The sequence below is a fragment of the Meleagris gallopavo genome, chromosome 12, assembly GCF_000146605.3.
Source record: "Meleagris gallopavo isolate NT-WF06-2002-E0010 breed Aviagen turkey brand Nicholas breeding stock chromosome 12, Turkey_5.1, whole genome shotgun sequence".
Lineage (NCBI taxonomy): Eukaryota > Metazoa > Chordata > Aves > Galliformes > Phasianidae > Meleagris > Meleagris gallopavo.
The window spans coordinates 4,524,476-4,541,067 of record NC_015022.2 but is presented as its reverse complement, the minus strand read 5'-3'; the positions used below and the strand labels follow the sequence as shown (position 1 = coordinate 4,541,067).

At 39.0% G+C, this 16,592-nt stretch overlaps 1 protein-coding gene across 5 annotated transcripts in view; it reads left to right on the top strand.

The window, feature by feature from the left end:
- Window positions 1-5,867: 5,867 nt before the first annotated feature.
- Window positions 5,868-16,592, top strand: part of RNF111 (ring finger protein 111) — a 37,640-nt gene continuing 26,915 nt past the window's right edge. For 2 of the 5 annotated variants that reach the window (XM_010717279.3, XM_010717278.3), the window contains exon 1: window positions 5,874-8,622. In XM_010717279.3, coding sequence (XP_010715581.1) covers window positions 7,746-8,622 — 877 coding nt within the window. In that variant the 5' untranslated portion in view covers window positions 5,874-7,745. Of the gene's footprint in view, window positions 8,623-16,592 lie in introns of all 5 variants that reach the window. The other 3 variants (XM_010717282.3, XM_010717281.3, XM_010717280.3) reach the window with 3 other exon arrangements.

Sequence of the window (16,592 nt, the reverse complement as noted above, 5' to 3'; positions counted from 1 at the left end):
GGTGCGGGGCGCGGGGCTGCGCTGCCGCACGGAACCGCCGCTCCGCTGCCGGTCGCCCCGGCGCTCGTCGGGGCTCCGTCTCCTTGAAAGCTCGTCACGAATATTTCCGTGACGGAAATGACTTTTCTTTGCGTGCGCGATGGGGTTTGTTATAACGTCATTTGTTTTGGCCGCCGAGTTGGTATTCTGCCGCTTTACCCCTAAAGAAAAACCAAAACCCGTCGGATGCATTCGGCCTGCCGTGCTGCTCCTCCGGATCTGTGGGCCGGGAGCGGCGGAGACGTGAAGGTTTGTAAGGTGGGAACGGGAGCCGCAGGTAGCGAGAGGCTGGTTTGGGTGCTTCGTGTGAGGGTTCGGAGCGACCTTGGGGGATGCTCCATCGGATGGAGCCATGCTCCCAGGGCCCGCAGTAGCTGTGGGAAACGATGAGGGGGGCTGGGAGCCTCAGCTGTGCGATTCGTCTTTGTGCTGAGGTATTCCTCCTAAAGGAGCTGTTATGGAGAAGGTGAGTGCTCGCTGCCATTGTAAAACCTTCTTTGAATTCTAATGCAATGACTTCAGTGTGTGACACAAATAGAAGAGCTGACTGCTCGGCATGGAGAGCCTTGATGGTATCTTGGAGAGTATCTACTACAAATTAATAAAGAAATGCTAGGTTTTCAGGTGCTGGATCAAGACTTCTGTTTTTGTTGTAACTTGTGGAAAATTCAAAAGGTAGATTAATTATGGCTATCTAGTGAAATATTTTGGATCTGTTTTTGTTGACAAAAAGAATATTTTTGTCACTCCTAGAAACAAAAAATAGATACAAGTTTGCTATCCAAGTAGTTTTGCAGCAAATTAAATTTATTTAACTCTCCTTTTTGTTGGCTAGAGGGACTTAATGGATGCCAAAAAGTGCTATTAGCCAAAGTTACTCCCAGTTCAGTTCATCTCTTGCTGATGTGCAAGGTTTGATAGGGGAAGATGTGAGCAGCCAGTCACCTTTCATGCCCTTATCCACAGTACAGCATGACCTCCTCATGAATTAATAGGACAGAAAGACTGTGTATTTATTTTCTTTCCTTTTACATAAATAAAAATGTATGCCACTAAGCTTCCAGTTTGAAAACTCCTCAAGTCCTGCATGTTGATTCATCTATTTATTGAGAATTGAAGCCCTCACAGCTAGAGCTGCAGTTGTGACTATGTTGGGAGCACAGGGTGACCAGCAGCTCTGAGTATTTGTTCATGTATTCTTAATACATTTTAGAAAGATGTGAAATATCTTAAAAGATCCACAACATTCCCTGTACAAATTATTGTTTTGTAGATTTTCATAACCAGGGCAGTTGTACCTGGTCTTTCACTGGAGGTGTCCATGCTGCAATAATGTTTATCTTGCCAGCATTTGCTGTATTTTTTCCAAGATCAAGAATTTTTTGTTTCAGTTGTTCATATTTTCTCCAACAGTAAAAACATTTGTTTGAGAAGGTACAGGTAAGAGTGCTTCACCCCAGCTCCTGAACTCCATAGGTTCAAATGTCAGGCATTTGAATACATGGGGGAAAGTACTGGGGTGAGGGAAAATCAGGACAATTTAATTCATTTCTGAACAGTGGGGATAGTACAGAGAGATGAATTCAGCATAAGCAGGTGTTACTTAAAGCTGTATTTAATGTGTAGCCTCCTTGAGGTCAGTTTTATCACAGGAAAAAGCTTTGAAAACATACATTAAGTCATGAAGTATAGGAGACATACACAGCATATGAATAGGGTAATCATCTCTAGTCAGTCCCCTAAGTTTTATCGCTGCAACTAGCAGTGATCAGCTGCTGCTAAGTCTGCCATGCTTTTGTTTAAACAAACAAAATGCAGCCTTAGCCTAGGTTTTGTGCTAGTGAACTTAATTTGCAAACAGCAGAGACGGTGTCGTAGTTAGCTCCTCAAAGCTTTTTCAGGAAAGTGTTTGCAAAATGATACTATGTTAAGAATAGTTACATGTACTTGAAAGGTCAAAACTGCCAGAGGAACTAATAAAGAATGTTCCAAAAATTTTTGATGGCTTTGTAATTCAGGGTTTTTCTAGCTGTCTCTGGAAACAGTACTCATAATATTGGCTGAGGCAGATTTTCACCAGACTTCCTGGTTAAAATCTTAAGCTTCAAGTAAAAAAAAAAAAATAATCGTATTTTGTCATTCTTTTATAAAACTGCAAGTCCTTGTTCCCAAATTCATTGCAATTATGTTTGTCTTGGAAGTTGCTGAAGCTGAAACATTCCTGATTACCCAATCATAATGTGTCTGTTTTAAAACTGTGATTTATACAGTGTTATGTGTAGTTAACTGAGTCTAAGCCTAGGACAGAGCGAACGAATGTCTGGACTGAAGGATGTGCCTTGTGGACACTGTTTGTCCAATACACCTGCCTGCATCTTTTGGACAAAGCCAAGCGGTTCCTTGCTCAAGCGGTTAAGTGCTTACTGGTGCTTTACTGATGCTTGATTGGTGCTAGGATTTCTGTGGGTGCCTTAACTGGCTGGGACTAGCTTGTGTGTATGGCAGCAGAGTGAACTTGTTATTGGTAGGACTCCGTGCAGAATTGTTGTAGCCTGCCAGCTCATCGAGCTGAGGTGCTTCCAGCTGCGCATGCTCCACGCATTCCCTGTGTTCCAGCTGGAGCCAGGCCCTACATCCAGTCCTTGGGAAGAGCTGCTGTGCTGTAGCTGTCCTGTGCTGGATTCTGTTAAAGATGTCAGAGACAGTGAGATGCTTTCAGTAGCCTCTCTGTTAAAATTAAAGCTAAGGGAGACCAAGGTAGTAAGTTTGAGAGGTGAATTATGTAACATGGCATAACAGAGCCTTCCTGTGCCTGTTTCATAGCTGGCTTGATGTCTCTGTTGCAAAATTACTTCTTTACTGATCTGAATTGTGCTGTGTATGAGAAAACGGACCTTAGAGGTCCCTGAGGAATCTTTTTCAGCCATGAAATTAAGGAGTTTGCAGGTCCAGAGGCTGGTTGCAGCTACTGTGGTCTGACTTGCCTTTGAGACATCTTTGTGAAGATCAATAGGAGTAGTTTGTACTTCAAATGACATTGTTTCACTTGAAGCGTGGAGCCAGGAAAAGTTCCTGGGATTGGCTGCTAGGAGTAAGCAACTGCCTTGATCTGCAGGTAACTGTAGCACCGCTCTGCAAAGCAATGGCGAGTCTTCGTGGCTGGGTGTAAGGAGCGTCCTTGGGAACCTGTCTCCAGAATGCTATCGTGTGGTTGCTAACTAACACTGTGTGAGTCTGATGTATTGTGCCTTCCTGAAGGGCAGAAGGGAAGTGCTGTGTCTGGAGAATTCTCGAGTAACTCTGTTGCTGTTGATGCATTATATAAAATAATAATAATAATAAAAAACTAAAAAAAAAATGGAAATGATTTTTAGGAGTACTTAATATTGCCCTGTGAATAAAAATTTCAGTTTGGTGCTCCATAGCCTCAGAACAAACATAAATTCAGATTACCTTCTGATTGCTGCTGTTTTGTTAAGATGCGTAGCTCTTAAATTATCAGTTTTTTTAATTTGTTTTCTCAATTGCTTGTTTTATTTTTGAGTGAAGAGTAGAAGTTCAAAATACAGCATACTAAAAACTAGTTATTAAAAATAAATTTTTAAAGCATGGAGTTCCTCATTATGTGGTTAAAAAGAAGAAACAAAAGCTCAATAAAGTTTTGAAGTCTGATTGCACTTGCTTTGCTGGCAGTGGAACTGCATATTGGATGTTTGCGTGCTCTTGCAACCACTACATTTGTGTTGTTCTCCTACTTGATAGGTAAGAAGGAATAGGGCATGACTGCCCTTTCCAGGCTAATAGGTGCTTTTTCATGGGCTGCTCCAGGGAATTCTTTGTTTTTGTTGGAGCAGGCCACAGTAACACTGAGATTCATTTTTCATAGACTTACGTTGGGGGTGCAGCTTCTCAAATGGCTCTAAAAGTCCTCTGTCAACTCCCATTGCATCAGAGTCATGCATGAATCAGTCTGGTTTGGCTCTCTGCCCTTGAGAACGGGAAGTAATAGTCCGTAGGTTATCTTGCTTTTCTCAAGATCTTGCAGGCTTTTTGTTTACCCACTTTTTGGTGTCCTGATTCATCTGATGGAATAGCCTTGCTGAAAAAAATAAAAAGGTGTATTTTTAATGATAGGAGAAGAATGGCTGCTGCTTTTTCAAGATGCAGTGTGTATAATATTTCCATTTACTGGCCTGTTCCATGTTTGCCAGTTCAATAAGGTTTGTGGTAAGAACAGTGTACAGAAAATGATCTGTGTGTGTATCAGGGGTTAACAGAGAAGCTTCCTGATGAAGTTGGCAGTACCAATATTAGATTATCATAGTAAAAATAATGTTAAAATCTTGTAGAAACTATGTTTTAGGGAAGGGATTTAACTTTGGAAGTTTTAACAAGGTAAGTTTGTTAACTTCAAAGAAAATACAAGTTAGGACTTAATAGAAATTTCCTTTCTGAAAGAATGTTAAATAACTTTGCTTGTCTGATGTCACTTTGTAATCGTGGGCAACTGAGGTGGGTATATAAGTGGTGTAAGCTAGCAGAGAATTCCTGCAGCAGTGAAATTGCAGCATGCTTTCAGAGGTGATGATAGCAGGATGCTCTGCAAGCTCTTGGTGCTCTCCAGAGCCGTCATGTTCAAAAGTCTTTGAGCTGTGTTGTTCTCTAAGCTTAACCCCATACACCTGCATTGCTTGTAAGTGCGTGGGGAGTGCGTATAGTCAGAAGGGAATGACTGTAACCAGAGAGGAGAGGGAAATAGAAGGCAAGGAAATCAACTACTAACTAGCTCATTTGTGTACGAACATCTTCTGTTCTCTGCTTTCCATCAAGCTGGCTTTAAGCAGAATAGTTTATTTGGCAGACATGTTCTTTGTGGTGAACTGGGCTGAGGTGTATGTTACACTAACAAGGCAGAGCCATCGCTGGGTGTCGCGTAAGAGGCATGTTCTGAAGATAGGCCAGCATTCTGTGAGGTAGTAGATGTGTGTCAAAGCATGGTGTGCTTACTGCAGCCAGCCTTGAGTTGATCAAGGTAGTTTTTAACGTGTAAAAAGGAGATAATTTCTCATTAAGTAAGGCAGGATGACTATTTTACTGCCTGTGCGAAAACATATTTTCAAAATGATGAGAGATTACATGCATTAATCAAGTTTACATGAAAAAGTTGAGTTCATATGTGATGAGCTGTTTCACTTTTTTATGGTGCTGGCTTCAGTACCACTGTACTTCTCAATGGCTTCTAGTGAAATTAGTTCTTCATGGCAAAACACCTTGCTGTGATAACTCAAATTTTGCTTTTATGTCATCATAAACTTTTGTCTGTGTTGTAAAGATCTCCAACTTGTGCTTGAGTTTTGACTGAGACAGCAGCTTTGAGGAACTACTCCAGTCTGCATGAATTTTCTTGTGGTGCTGTATGTCTCGAAGTGGCTAATATCAGCAGCCTTTATTTTGCAAGATGAGTAGATAAGTCATGGACACTTGATGACTGTGAATGAAGGTCATTCACTTCAGAGAGAAAACTTAGATTTATGTTTTTCAGATGGCTTTGTTAACAGCTGTCCAAGTCTTTAAGGGGCATAAAAGAAGATACTGTGTCTCTTACACCTTGAATACTTGATTGTCTAATAAAATGTTTTGATTAAGGAGGAGAAGCATTTACTACATCTTATTACTTTCTGGAAAAGCTTCTCAAGGCTACTTTTACTGGGAGACTTTATAGGATCTTGTAATTGTTGAACAGTAGATGATCTTATTTTAATAAGTTCAAATAACTTTTTTTTTTTTTTAAGTTCCTCATCAAGTTTATCTTAAATTCTTTGTAGAGGCATTGGACTTGTATGTAGTATGCATATTTCTTATGCCTAGACATTGAAAATACTTATTTCTTAGTAGCTTTCAATTTACTGATGGAAAGCATAACCATGTGCAGGCTTAGTTAACAGAGGATATAGGTCTCACACTAATTGTTGGAGATGTTTGCAGGGTTCCTGGTGAGAACATTCAAATGGATCTTTCCAGCTGGGGTTCTGCAGGATCCTTGCTCTGCAGAAAGATCCAGTGAACCTTGTGACTTCTTGAGATGTTAGCACTGCAACGTGTATACCTTGTGCAAAATTTTTATTCCTCAGTACATCACTTGAATTTGGTTGCTTATGGCTCTGAGGAGAGCACAGGCTGACAGGCATCCATTTATGCCTATTGCAAACACAGATAAGTCATTCTGAGGGACGTTAGGAGCACCTCGCTCACCGCTGCTGCTGACAGCATTGCTTTGTGAAGCCGTCTCAGACATGCTGGTTTGACTCTGCAGTCCCAGTCTTGTACTGATTCTTTCTATATCAACAAATGAGCTTTAAACATGGGCAACACGTAAGCATATGTTGGCATGCTGAGGAATTAATCTGGAGGTTCAGGCAGAAGATAGTGACGTAAATATGCAGTGCTACCCACCATGTTGCTGACTTAGGCTTTTTTGTGGCCTTGTGGATATTCCAGCTGTGCTGCCCGAGGCATCTTGTTTCCATGTAAGGTTCAGTTCTGTGTTTTGTTTCTTTTCTGTCAGCAGCCGTCTTGTTAGCACAGCCTGCTATCAGTCAGGTATTGCTGGCAGGATGCTCATGCAGTGAATCAGGTTGGTGTCTGATTTGGTGGGGGAATTTGTTTTTCAGTTTGTTCAGCTACATAGTCTGTTCCAGTGTTTTTGTAACACTTCTGCCAGAAGAGCACAAGAGATGTTCATTCAAACAAGTTGGGCGGTGATGAAGAGCTGCTGAAATAGTGCAAGTGTCAAATGTCTACAATAGCCTTATTCACCAGAGGAACAAAAGAGTGATATTTCTTGCAGTAAAGAGTGCTTTGGGGGTTATCCCAGTGGGAACCAAATTCTGAAACAGAAGGCAGAGGTGCCAGGTGAAGCTGAATGCATTACTGACATTACTGTTGCTGTTGTCTCTCAGTAGTCTTCTGGTAGAACAGTCGTTTGAGGCGTACATTGTTGTGTGTTGGCAGCCTGGTAGTTTGACCCACAGGGGCAGCAGCCTGGTACCAGCCGTTAGGGGTACATGTGATATATGCAAGAGAAACTGTAATAAAGGATTTTTATTGTTTTGCCCCAAAATACTAAGGTTCAAAATATCTCCTGTTTTATCCTTTACTTTTTCAGAAAATAATCTTGAATTCTGAGCAACTGATTTTTATAGCACAGTTGTCGTCACACTGAATTGTGTGCAAGGTATTTGCCATCCATAAACAGTTACAGAGGAAGGTGCAGGCCTTGAGAATACATTTTAGTTGAAGGTTAAGTGTTGGAGCTGTCTATCTAAAGATGATGTAATTTCTGTAAAACTGATGCATTGGTAAAGCAGACATCATTCAAGCTTTTTACAGACACGCATTGATATTTCCTTTGTGAAACTGATAGTGTTTTGGCTGATGATGAGAACGTCTGTTCAATGCAAATAATGCTAGTTCTGTCTTAATTCAAAATTACACTGACGAGCAGGATTTGTAACATTATTATGAAACAGCAGTTTGCTACTGAATGCTGTTTTGCTTTTCCTGAGGAGGTGGTATTAGCCTGAGTAACAAATGACTTTTTTCTTGCTTCATTTTCATTCTTTGAAAAACCCACTGAGTATTTTGTTCTTTTGTTCCATTTGTTTGATGCATGTTTGTTTATTTCTAGGCCTTTCTTAAAACTTCCCATGTCTAAATGGACTCCTGAATGTAATATAGTGTATACTCTAAAAGCGGATATGAAGAGTGAAGTTCCTTCTGATGCACCAAAGAGACAAGAGAGCCTGAAGGGGATCCTCTTGAACCCTGAGCCTATTGGGGCAGCCAAAAGCTTCCCTGCAGAAGTGGAGATGATTGCCAGTAAAGTAGGGAATGAATTCTCTCACTTATGCAGTGACTCTCAGAAGCAGAAGGATATGAATGGCAACCGTACAGACCAAGACAAAAGTCTCGTGGTGCGAAAAAAACGCAAGAGCCAGCAGGCTGGTCCTTCATACACACAGAACTGTCCTGATAAAGAAAACCAAGGAGTCTTGGGATTAAGACAGCATCTAGAAACACAGAGTGAAGACAATGACTCTTCTTTTAGTGACTGTATCTCTTCACCTTCATCTAGCCTACATTTTGGAGACTCTGACACTGTAACATCTGATGAAGAAAAAGATGCTCCCGTAAGGCACTCTCAGGCAGTGCTGAATGCTGCAGGTAGAACTCACAGTGCAAGGTCACAAAAGTGGCCTCGGACTGAGGCAGACTCTGTACCTGGATTATTAATGAAAAGGCCCTGTTTTCACAGCAGTTCTTTAAGAAGACTTCCATATAGAAAGAGATTTGTGAAAACCAGTTCCTCACAGCGGACGCAGAATCAGAAGGAACGAATTTTAATGCAGAGGAAAAAAAGGGAGGTGTTAGCTCGAAGAAAGTATGCTTTGCTACCCAGCTCTAGCAGTTCGAGTGAGAATGATCTCAGTAGTGAATCTTCCTCTAGTTCATCCACTGAGGGTGAGGAAGACCTATTTGTGTCACCTGGCGAAAACCACCAGAACAATACAGCTGTTCCTTCAGGTAAATTTGAGTTCCTATGGTATTTCTGTTACTCAGCTTTTTTTTTTTCTGCAGGTGCTTTGGAGCAGTTGTTTTTTTGTGTTTTTATAGAAGTTATACTGCAAATAAACCTAATATAATAGTAATATAAACATTAACCCATAAAGTTTTTGATATTCAGAACTTCCAGAAAAATTATAAGTCAAAAATCCTTTAATGTAAAAGGTGAAATAAATGGCTTTTAAGCAAAGTACTGGAAGGTGCTGAATCTAGTCACATGCTGTGGAATCATTCCATTTTTTAAGATCTGTTAAATAGCATTAAAGATGCTAGTTTTCACCTTGCATTAAAAATTTTAACTGTTATAGGTTTATTAACTGATTGTTGGAATTACAATTCTGAATCATTTCAGAAGGTAGAAAGAGCTATCAATAACACACCTGTCAATACACAGTCAACATTGCTTGACAACTTAATTAAATTAATAGATTTGATCGTTGTGAGAAGGTGGTAAGATAGAACTCAGTTGATGTTAGCTTTACTATTATGATAATAAAAGAAAACTCTAAGGCCTGAAATTATGGAAAGCAACTGCCAGATCAGTGCACAGACTGTATCATATATATGTATATGTACCCCAAATGCTTTATCTACACCGCGATATTGCAGTTGATTTACACAGATGCTTCTATAGTGTCTTGAGACATTGTTGGAAGATAGGTGTGAATGTTGATTTATTTTGTTTTCCCTCTTCCAATTGTCTTAGAAGTCCTTTCTTCATAAATTTGCAGAGTGAGAGGCATTTGCTAGCCTGTGGCTAGTTACATTTATGGTGTTATAGCTGTGCCTTCTGTAAATCATTTCAGTTTTTTGTAGAGCATGGGGAGGTAGACGCTCAGGACACAGCAGTGTTAATCTGTGCTGCCATGTTTTGTGTATCTACTGTTTAGTGGTGCATTCCAGAAAGTGAAACCATATATTGGAATGTGCTGATCTTTCCTTTGAGGAAAAAGCTTTGGAAATTGCAAGTACAATTATAAAAAATAAAAGTTGTGTATGTTCACGATGGGGGAGGATTTATGCTTAAACAGAGCCATGGTACTAAATAGATTATTACTTGCTATTCATTGTCACAGGAAATAATTTGCATGTTATTCTTTAATGTACTATTTTTATGCAAGAAGTAAAATTTGTCATGCAAAAATCTTACTCGTGAAGTGTTGGAATGGCATACATAACTCTAAAAGGGAAGGATTATTGTGCAGGCTTAGCTATCTTTATGCATATTTGTGGGGACAGAAATGTGTTTTGTTTTGTTTTGTTTTTTTTAAGCTTCAGCATGTTATATTTCTGAAATGCATGCCCAAGCATATTGAAAGGCATAATTTGCAAATAATTAACTTACAAGGGCATGCATACATTCAACAAAATAAGTTTGGGAAGCTACTGTGTCAGTACTTCCTATTTCCTAGTTAATCGTTTCTTCTCATTTTCAGAGAAGATGAAGTTTCTTGTAAATGTAAAAGATGCAGTACCATTAGCAACACTCTTCCCCTTGCAACAGTGAACTAGTAAATGTATGAGAGCCTGGATTATGGCTTCTCAGGCAGCCAGCTATTTCCAAATACACTGAATGCATTTAGAGAGGGAACTTCCAGGGTTGTTTTGTGTATCTACTTGAACTGCTAAAACCTTCTGCCCTCTTTAAACTCAGTTCAACTAACACCAGTTTCCCTTGAAGGGTAACTGCTCAGGTAACTTCCAAACATGCAGCGTGCTGTCATTTTGGTGGCAGGAAGCCTAGACTTCGTAGTGCACTTCATCCAGTCATGTGGAAAAATAAGTACATTGTCTGGTAGCTTTATTTTTATATTACTTGAAACAGACTTTGAAAAATACAGTTCATTTATGAAGTGGTGTTTCTTTTCTTGTTCATGTTGATTAGCTCTCCACCAGTTAATTTCAGATGAAAATACTGATATAAGCTGTAACTGAAACAAGATATGCTTTAAAGAATGTGTATTGTGGCAGCTGTACTTCAGGACTGACACAGTAAGCTGAGAAGTAACTCTGCCTTAAAGTATGTAAATTCTGTACTTTTATTTTTCCAGTGGATATATGTATTGATGGAGAAGTTCTGAGCCTTTTGTTTACACTGAAGATAGAGTGGGAAGTTGAGCAGACGTCCTTTATGCAAGTGTCCTATTTTTAGTAAGAGAAGAGTGTGATTAATGCTTTATGCTGTGAGATAATGCATTTCTGCTTATTGAGCTAATTAGGACTGAAATTAGGGGCCAGCTGGGAAAACAGATATGTAATGTCCCTATATAATGGGCAAGTATGATGTTACTTCTTATACATAAAAGATGTTGCTAAGCAGTGCTATAGTGTAGGGACAGTTCACCCCAGCACATGAAGCAACCTTCATGATGCGTCTGCTGAAATTGTAGAATACCTTGAAAGACTAAGAACTTTTGCTAAGGATGAAGCCTGCAGCATATATGTAAAAGCACTAGAGGAGATACTTAGAAAAGGAGGAAAATAATAATCAGCAAAGAAAAATAAAATTTAATGGATCCAGTAATACTTAAACATTTCATAAACCATCACTGCACTGTTGTGGACTCCTTACTAGCAATCTGTATTAAAGATATGTCAGAATACTTGTTTGCTTTAAATATTGAGGTCTCTTAGGGAAAACGTTTTGAGTATTGCAAGGAATTAAAGTAATACTTCTCTTGCAACAAATAATAAATCAGTGCTTGTAGCTAATGGAATTTGTAGTTATTTTTGGAACATGATATGAATGGAGATGTGGAGTTTTTTGTTTGTTCTAACAAAACTGTTTATAAAAGTCTTTATAAAATTAAAAAACAAACACCAAACACTTTATAGAGCTTTTCCTCCCTTTTCTGTTGTAAGTTTTCAGCTATTCTTCTGGTGGAACTTCTGTACTTCAGGAGTGTGAGAGGATTGAAGAAGTACCAGATCAGGACACTTGGGAATAAATGAGATAGCTTTACCAACTGCTTGCCACAGAAGGCACTATCCTCATTAAAGTAAAGATGACCACAGGAAGTTTTCTCAGGAGAGAGAGAGGTTGGATGGGGACATGGATGATGTGAAAACAACTCTGTATAGTTTAATGGTATGGCTACAGTTGAAATTGCAGAGCTTTCAGGAGTATATATTCAAATTTGTAAGTTGATAGTAATAAAAAAGCAGACCTTACAGATAAAATAATTGCAAGCAGCAACAACATTTTTGATGTGGAATGGCAGTTCTGGTTCTGTGTTTTGTTCAGGTAGTCCAGAAGCTTTTCTCTGGCCCTTGGAGGACGTGTGTAAACATCTAGAGAGAAAATCCTTTGACTTTCCATATCAAGGGTGGCAGAATTCCAACTTGTTACTGGAATTGGATCTCTGTAATATTGCAGTAAAACTTCAGATTTTTCAGCTTGGATATAAAAAGGCTGTGGGTGACACTTAGAGGCAGCCAGTCTTTCAGGGAAGTCTCAAAAAAGCTGAACTGGGAGCAGTTGTTGAGCTTTACATTATTCAGCTGGCAGTAAATATGACCCACTAGAAATGTTGTTTAAAAAAAAAAGATAGAATTTTACATTGTCATAAATTGTTGGCCTAACAGGGTTTAAAATTCCTTCAAGTCTGGTACATTACTTGGTGCTATTGAATAGCTAGTGCTAGACAAGCCTTGTTTCTTTCCTTAGAATGTAATGCTGATGAGAAGCTGCTCCAGTTTTTGTTCAGAGCTGATTGGAGCAAGCTGAGCCTGAATCCACTAATATACTTATTGTATGTCTTCCAAGAATACTGAATATAAACATCTGGTACTTTAAAAGCCAGAGGCTGGTGAAAATGCTAATCTGAATGTGAAATGCTGCTTGTTTATTTAAACAGGTTTCTATTAACAGTTGAAGATAAACATGCATGAAATGGAAGTGATCTGCCTGTTGTTAATGATTTTTTTTTAGTTACTTAATCCCTCCTGAAAATAAAAGCTCTTCTCTTCCCCGGTAACTGATACAGCTCATAATTGAGAGCTTTTATGTCAATAGTGAGCAGGGAAGTGGATGCCATATCCTTTCTAATGTGTCCCTTAGTAGAAAAGGGCTTGGAGGAGCTGAGTAGTATATGGCTTTTTTTTTTTTTTTTCTAGCTTTTTGTGCTGAAAGCAACTTCTGGAGTTGCTTTGCTGTATTGCTGCTGATAGGAAGAAGGCCTATATGTAAGATTTAAAAATAGTAAGTAGAGTTTCAAATGAGCCCCTATCAGCATAGCTTATGGTTGGATGAGATCCCTAAGTTCTGGTTGATTAACATCTTTTCCACCAGAGTACTACACAGCTGTGTACGTTCTTGAAAATTTCTCCTGTCTTGTACAGCCAGTGAAAAATATATTCCAAGTAATCTCAGGAAGAGCTCCTTAATACTAGTAGGATATTCTTTTATCAATTTTGAGCTCAATTACTGACCATGTAGTAACCTTGAATTCACCATCACAAGCTGCTGTAGAGGCAGTATCAGCAAATTCAGAAAGGCATTAAGACTCTTCCTCACAGCTGACCATGAAAAATGAAGAGGCAAAGATGAGCTTTCTGATCTCTGTAATGCTGTGGCTGTTGGGTGATGTGAGAGACTTCCTTCACAGGGTTGTAGTCTGGGTTTTTGGCTCTCGTGGCACGGTTTTGCCTGTTGCAGCTGGTAGAGAACATGAGCCTCAGTGTGGGTGTTGGTCTGATCCATTGAAAGCCTGGAGTTCAAAATAAGTTGTCACTGGGAATGGACTTCTTGTTTTGAACGTTTTTTTCATTTATGCTTGGTCAAGCTATCTCATTTGGAACTGGATGTTGTAAAACTTGTTCACTGTTTTACATGTAATATTTCATCTAGTTAAATCCTGTGTTAATTACAAAGTAACCCTCTAGGAAGGACACCAGTTGGCCTACCATAAATTTGGATGTTGCACTAGTTGTACTTGTGTCCTCTGTGGGATATTGGTGTTAATTGATGATTGATTAATATGCAAATCATGTCATGGTCCACTGAAGGTAAGTAACAGTGCTATGTATAACACAGCTTCATCTCTTGCCTATCACTTCTGGGTTACAAAAGTATTTAAAACAAAAATTTGCTTCCCAGAACTTGCTTGCAGTCTATCAGCAGCTCTTAGCAGATACCATTTTGAAATCTTACAGTTTTCTGGGGAAAAGATATGCTCGTTTAAAGATCTAAATAATGGACAACAGAATAGTATGCTATTCAAGTATTTTTAAGTTAATAAATTAATCTGACAGGTTTGTCAGATGTAGGTTGGGGGTGGCTAGATTGAAGGTTGTTTTGCTTGTTAAGAGATGATTATCATTTTGGGCCTGTTCAAATTAGGGTCATATACAAAACCTAATTACTAACTACTGTTAGTGAGTCCGAGTTTGGAGGTATCTGCAAAACTTACAAACGGAAAGTTGGTGTTTTGCATGTGCTGTGAAATAAAATTTGTGGATTTGGGTAGAGGAAAAAAAAGGAGTAGAAAATAATAAAATTCTTCCTGTGATTGTCAATAGAATTTTTGGGTTTAACTAGCTCATTTAAAATGGATGAATCTTTTAGTGGTAGCCCAAAGGCTAATTTAGTCACTACAGCTAGAGTATAATTTGCTTGCTATACCTTCTGATTCAGGAGGTGGCAGAGAGAAGTATCATATACCTGCAGGAGGGTAATTTTGTTTGCTGTATAACCATGGGTATTATGTTGAGAGTAGTTAGAAAATAGAATAAAATCCACACTCTTAAATCTGGATAACTACTTTTCTACCATTGGTCTAGTCTCTTCTCTTTGAAGGGAGAATAACTTCCAGTAGGATAGCATTAGCACAGTAACACTTGTTAGACGGATTTAGCTGTCCCTTACAGGCTCAAGCATTGAGATGATGCATTGATGAGTAAGGTATTAATATTTATACTTAAAATAAGGTCAAGTTTGCTCAGTCCAGACTGAAAATGACTGGTCAGTGACTGTTTTATTCATTAAAACAAATAGCGTGTACCTCATCACGGTGGAATATATAAAAACATCCTGTGTAGTGAAATGCAAGGTCAAAAGTAATGCTTAGAAAGATATGCAGGGATCTTGTCATCTAGTACATTCCTGTTATGTTTCTCCCTTGGCTGTTGGTATATCTTGTAAATTATGCAGGATTTATTGAAACGTGTTGGTTTTGTGCACTACTGGCATAAAAATGTTAATTGAAGCTACTGTTATAAACCTAAGCTTAAAAATTTAAGAAGTTTACTTTATAGGTGTGTATACTCAAAGTATACTCTGTGGAGGTTCCTTAGGTATGTTCAGGTATTTACTACTGCAGTGTAGTCTTGGCTTTACCAGGTACCGGCTAAGAGTTATGTGTGGTAAACATCTGCCTCACCTGAGTGCCTCAAAATTCTCTTGAGCAAGTAGTTTTAGAACCATATAGCAAAAGGTCTGACACCCGTTTGTTTTATTTCTGTGTGTCAGTCGTCTCACTGAAGGAGGTTTCCTTTGCCTTGGTGGGATGATGCACTCAAAATTCAAGTTGATTAACAAGCTGCTCAGTTTGAAATTCTGGTTAGGCTCACCTTCAGAAGCCAGCTCAACTTGTGAAGTTACCTTACATCAATTTACAAAACAGAATGGCTTTGCTAGGATTAGGGTCTATGTATTTCAACCCAGCAGCCTTGAGATTTCAGTGCCTTTGGCAGAATTCTTACTTGCATCTTTCAGGTAAGTTACAGAACTACTTCCTGAGGATTATGAACATTACACCTGTGTTGCTTGTTTACCTGCAGTGTTGCTGACTCTTAATAATTATTGTTCAGAGGGAAGTGATTGGTTTACATTGTCTGATTGTCTGATTTTTATTTTTATTTTTTTGCATGCTGTTCTTCCAGCAACAGATATGTTTTAAAAATATGCAGACTCCAAACACATGCACTTGGTGTGCTTCTAGTAGCCCTTGCAAAACTAGTCACAAAGTCATAAGTGATCATGACTTACATTTGTAGTTTTTATGCTAGGAATATAATCTTAGAAATACTTGTAAGACACTTATTATAGTTTAGAGATTTCTGTCAGTCTCTGTTTGGAAGAAATTGGATTCACGGTTCGATCTTTCTGAAAGCCCTCTGTGGGATGAGGTCACTTTGTGCTTCTGACTTCTGATAACAGTGCTAAAAGGCACAGACAGTAGGAAGTGCAGAAGGCTGAGATACAGCTCAGCGGGGGGTGTTTATAGCAACCTCGCCTGTTTTACTGAAGACCTGGTCAGTAATTTTGGAGTTTTTAGAACTGTTCAGCCAATAACAATCCCGTTGTTTTCTGACTAATTTGCAGTCAGTAAAATAACACTACAGCTAAAGGTTTACTTTAAAAGGAGCAAGTAAAATCAATTCTTCAGCCACAAAGGTGAGCATCTAAATTGCATAGATACCAGCTGAGAGCTTTGCTTGGTTTTCACAAGAAGCTTGCCTCTTGTGAAAGAGGTGAGGTAGAGGTGTGCGCTGGATTTACATTGCATTCAATGCTTCCAGGAGGTGCTGTTTACTTTCAGAAATAATGAGACCACACTTGAGTTGAAATCTTTGTGCTTTTTTTCACCTGTCATAATTTTAAGTAATTGTTGAGTCTTCAGACTCCCAAAATTCTTTCAAATTTACTTTTACTTTTCCTTTACTTTACTTGTGTGTTTGGAAGCCCAGAGCAGCTGCCCGGCTAGCTGGTTTTATCTGAGAAGTCACTAGAATAGGTCTGTGTTAGGAAGCTGTTGTGTGTTTGCCTGTCATTTCTAACGCTTACTTACCTCTGAATATGTTGAAGACTGATTGCAGTTTTTTCACATTGAGAAAACAGCTCCGCTGTTTTTTCAATTTTAACATGTGACTATTTTGTAGACACTGGATTAGTAATGTCAATTTTTGCCAAAGTTGTCATGCAAGTTCTG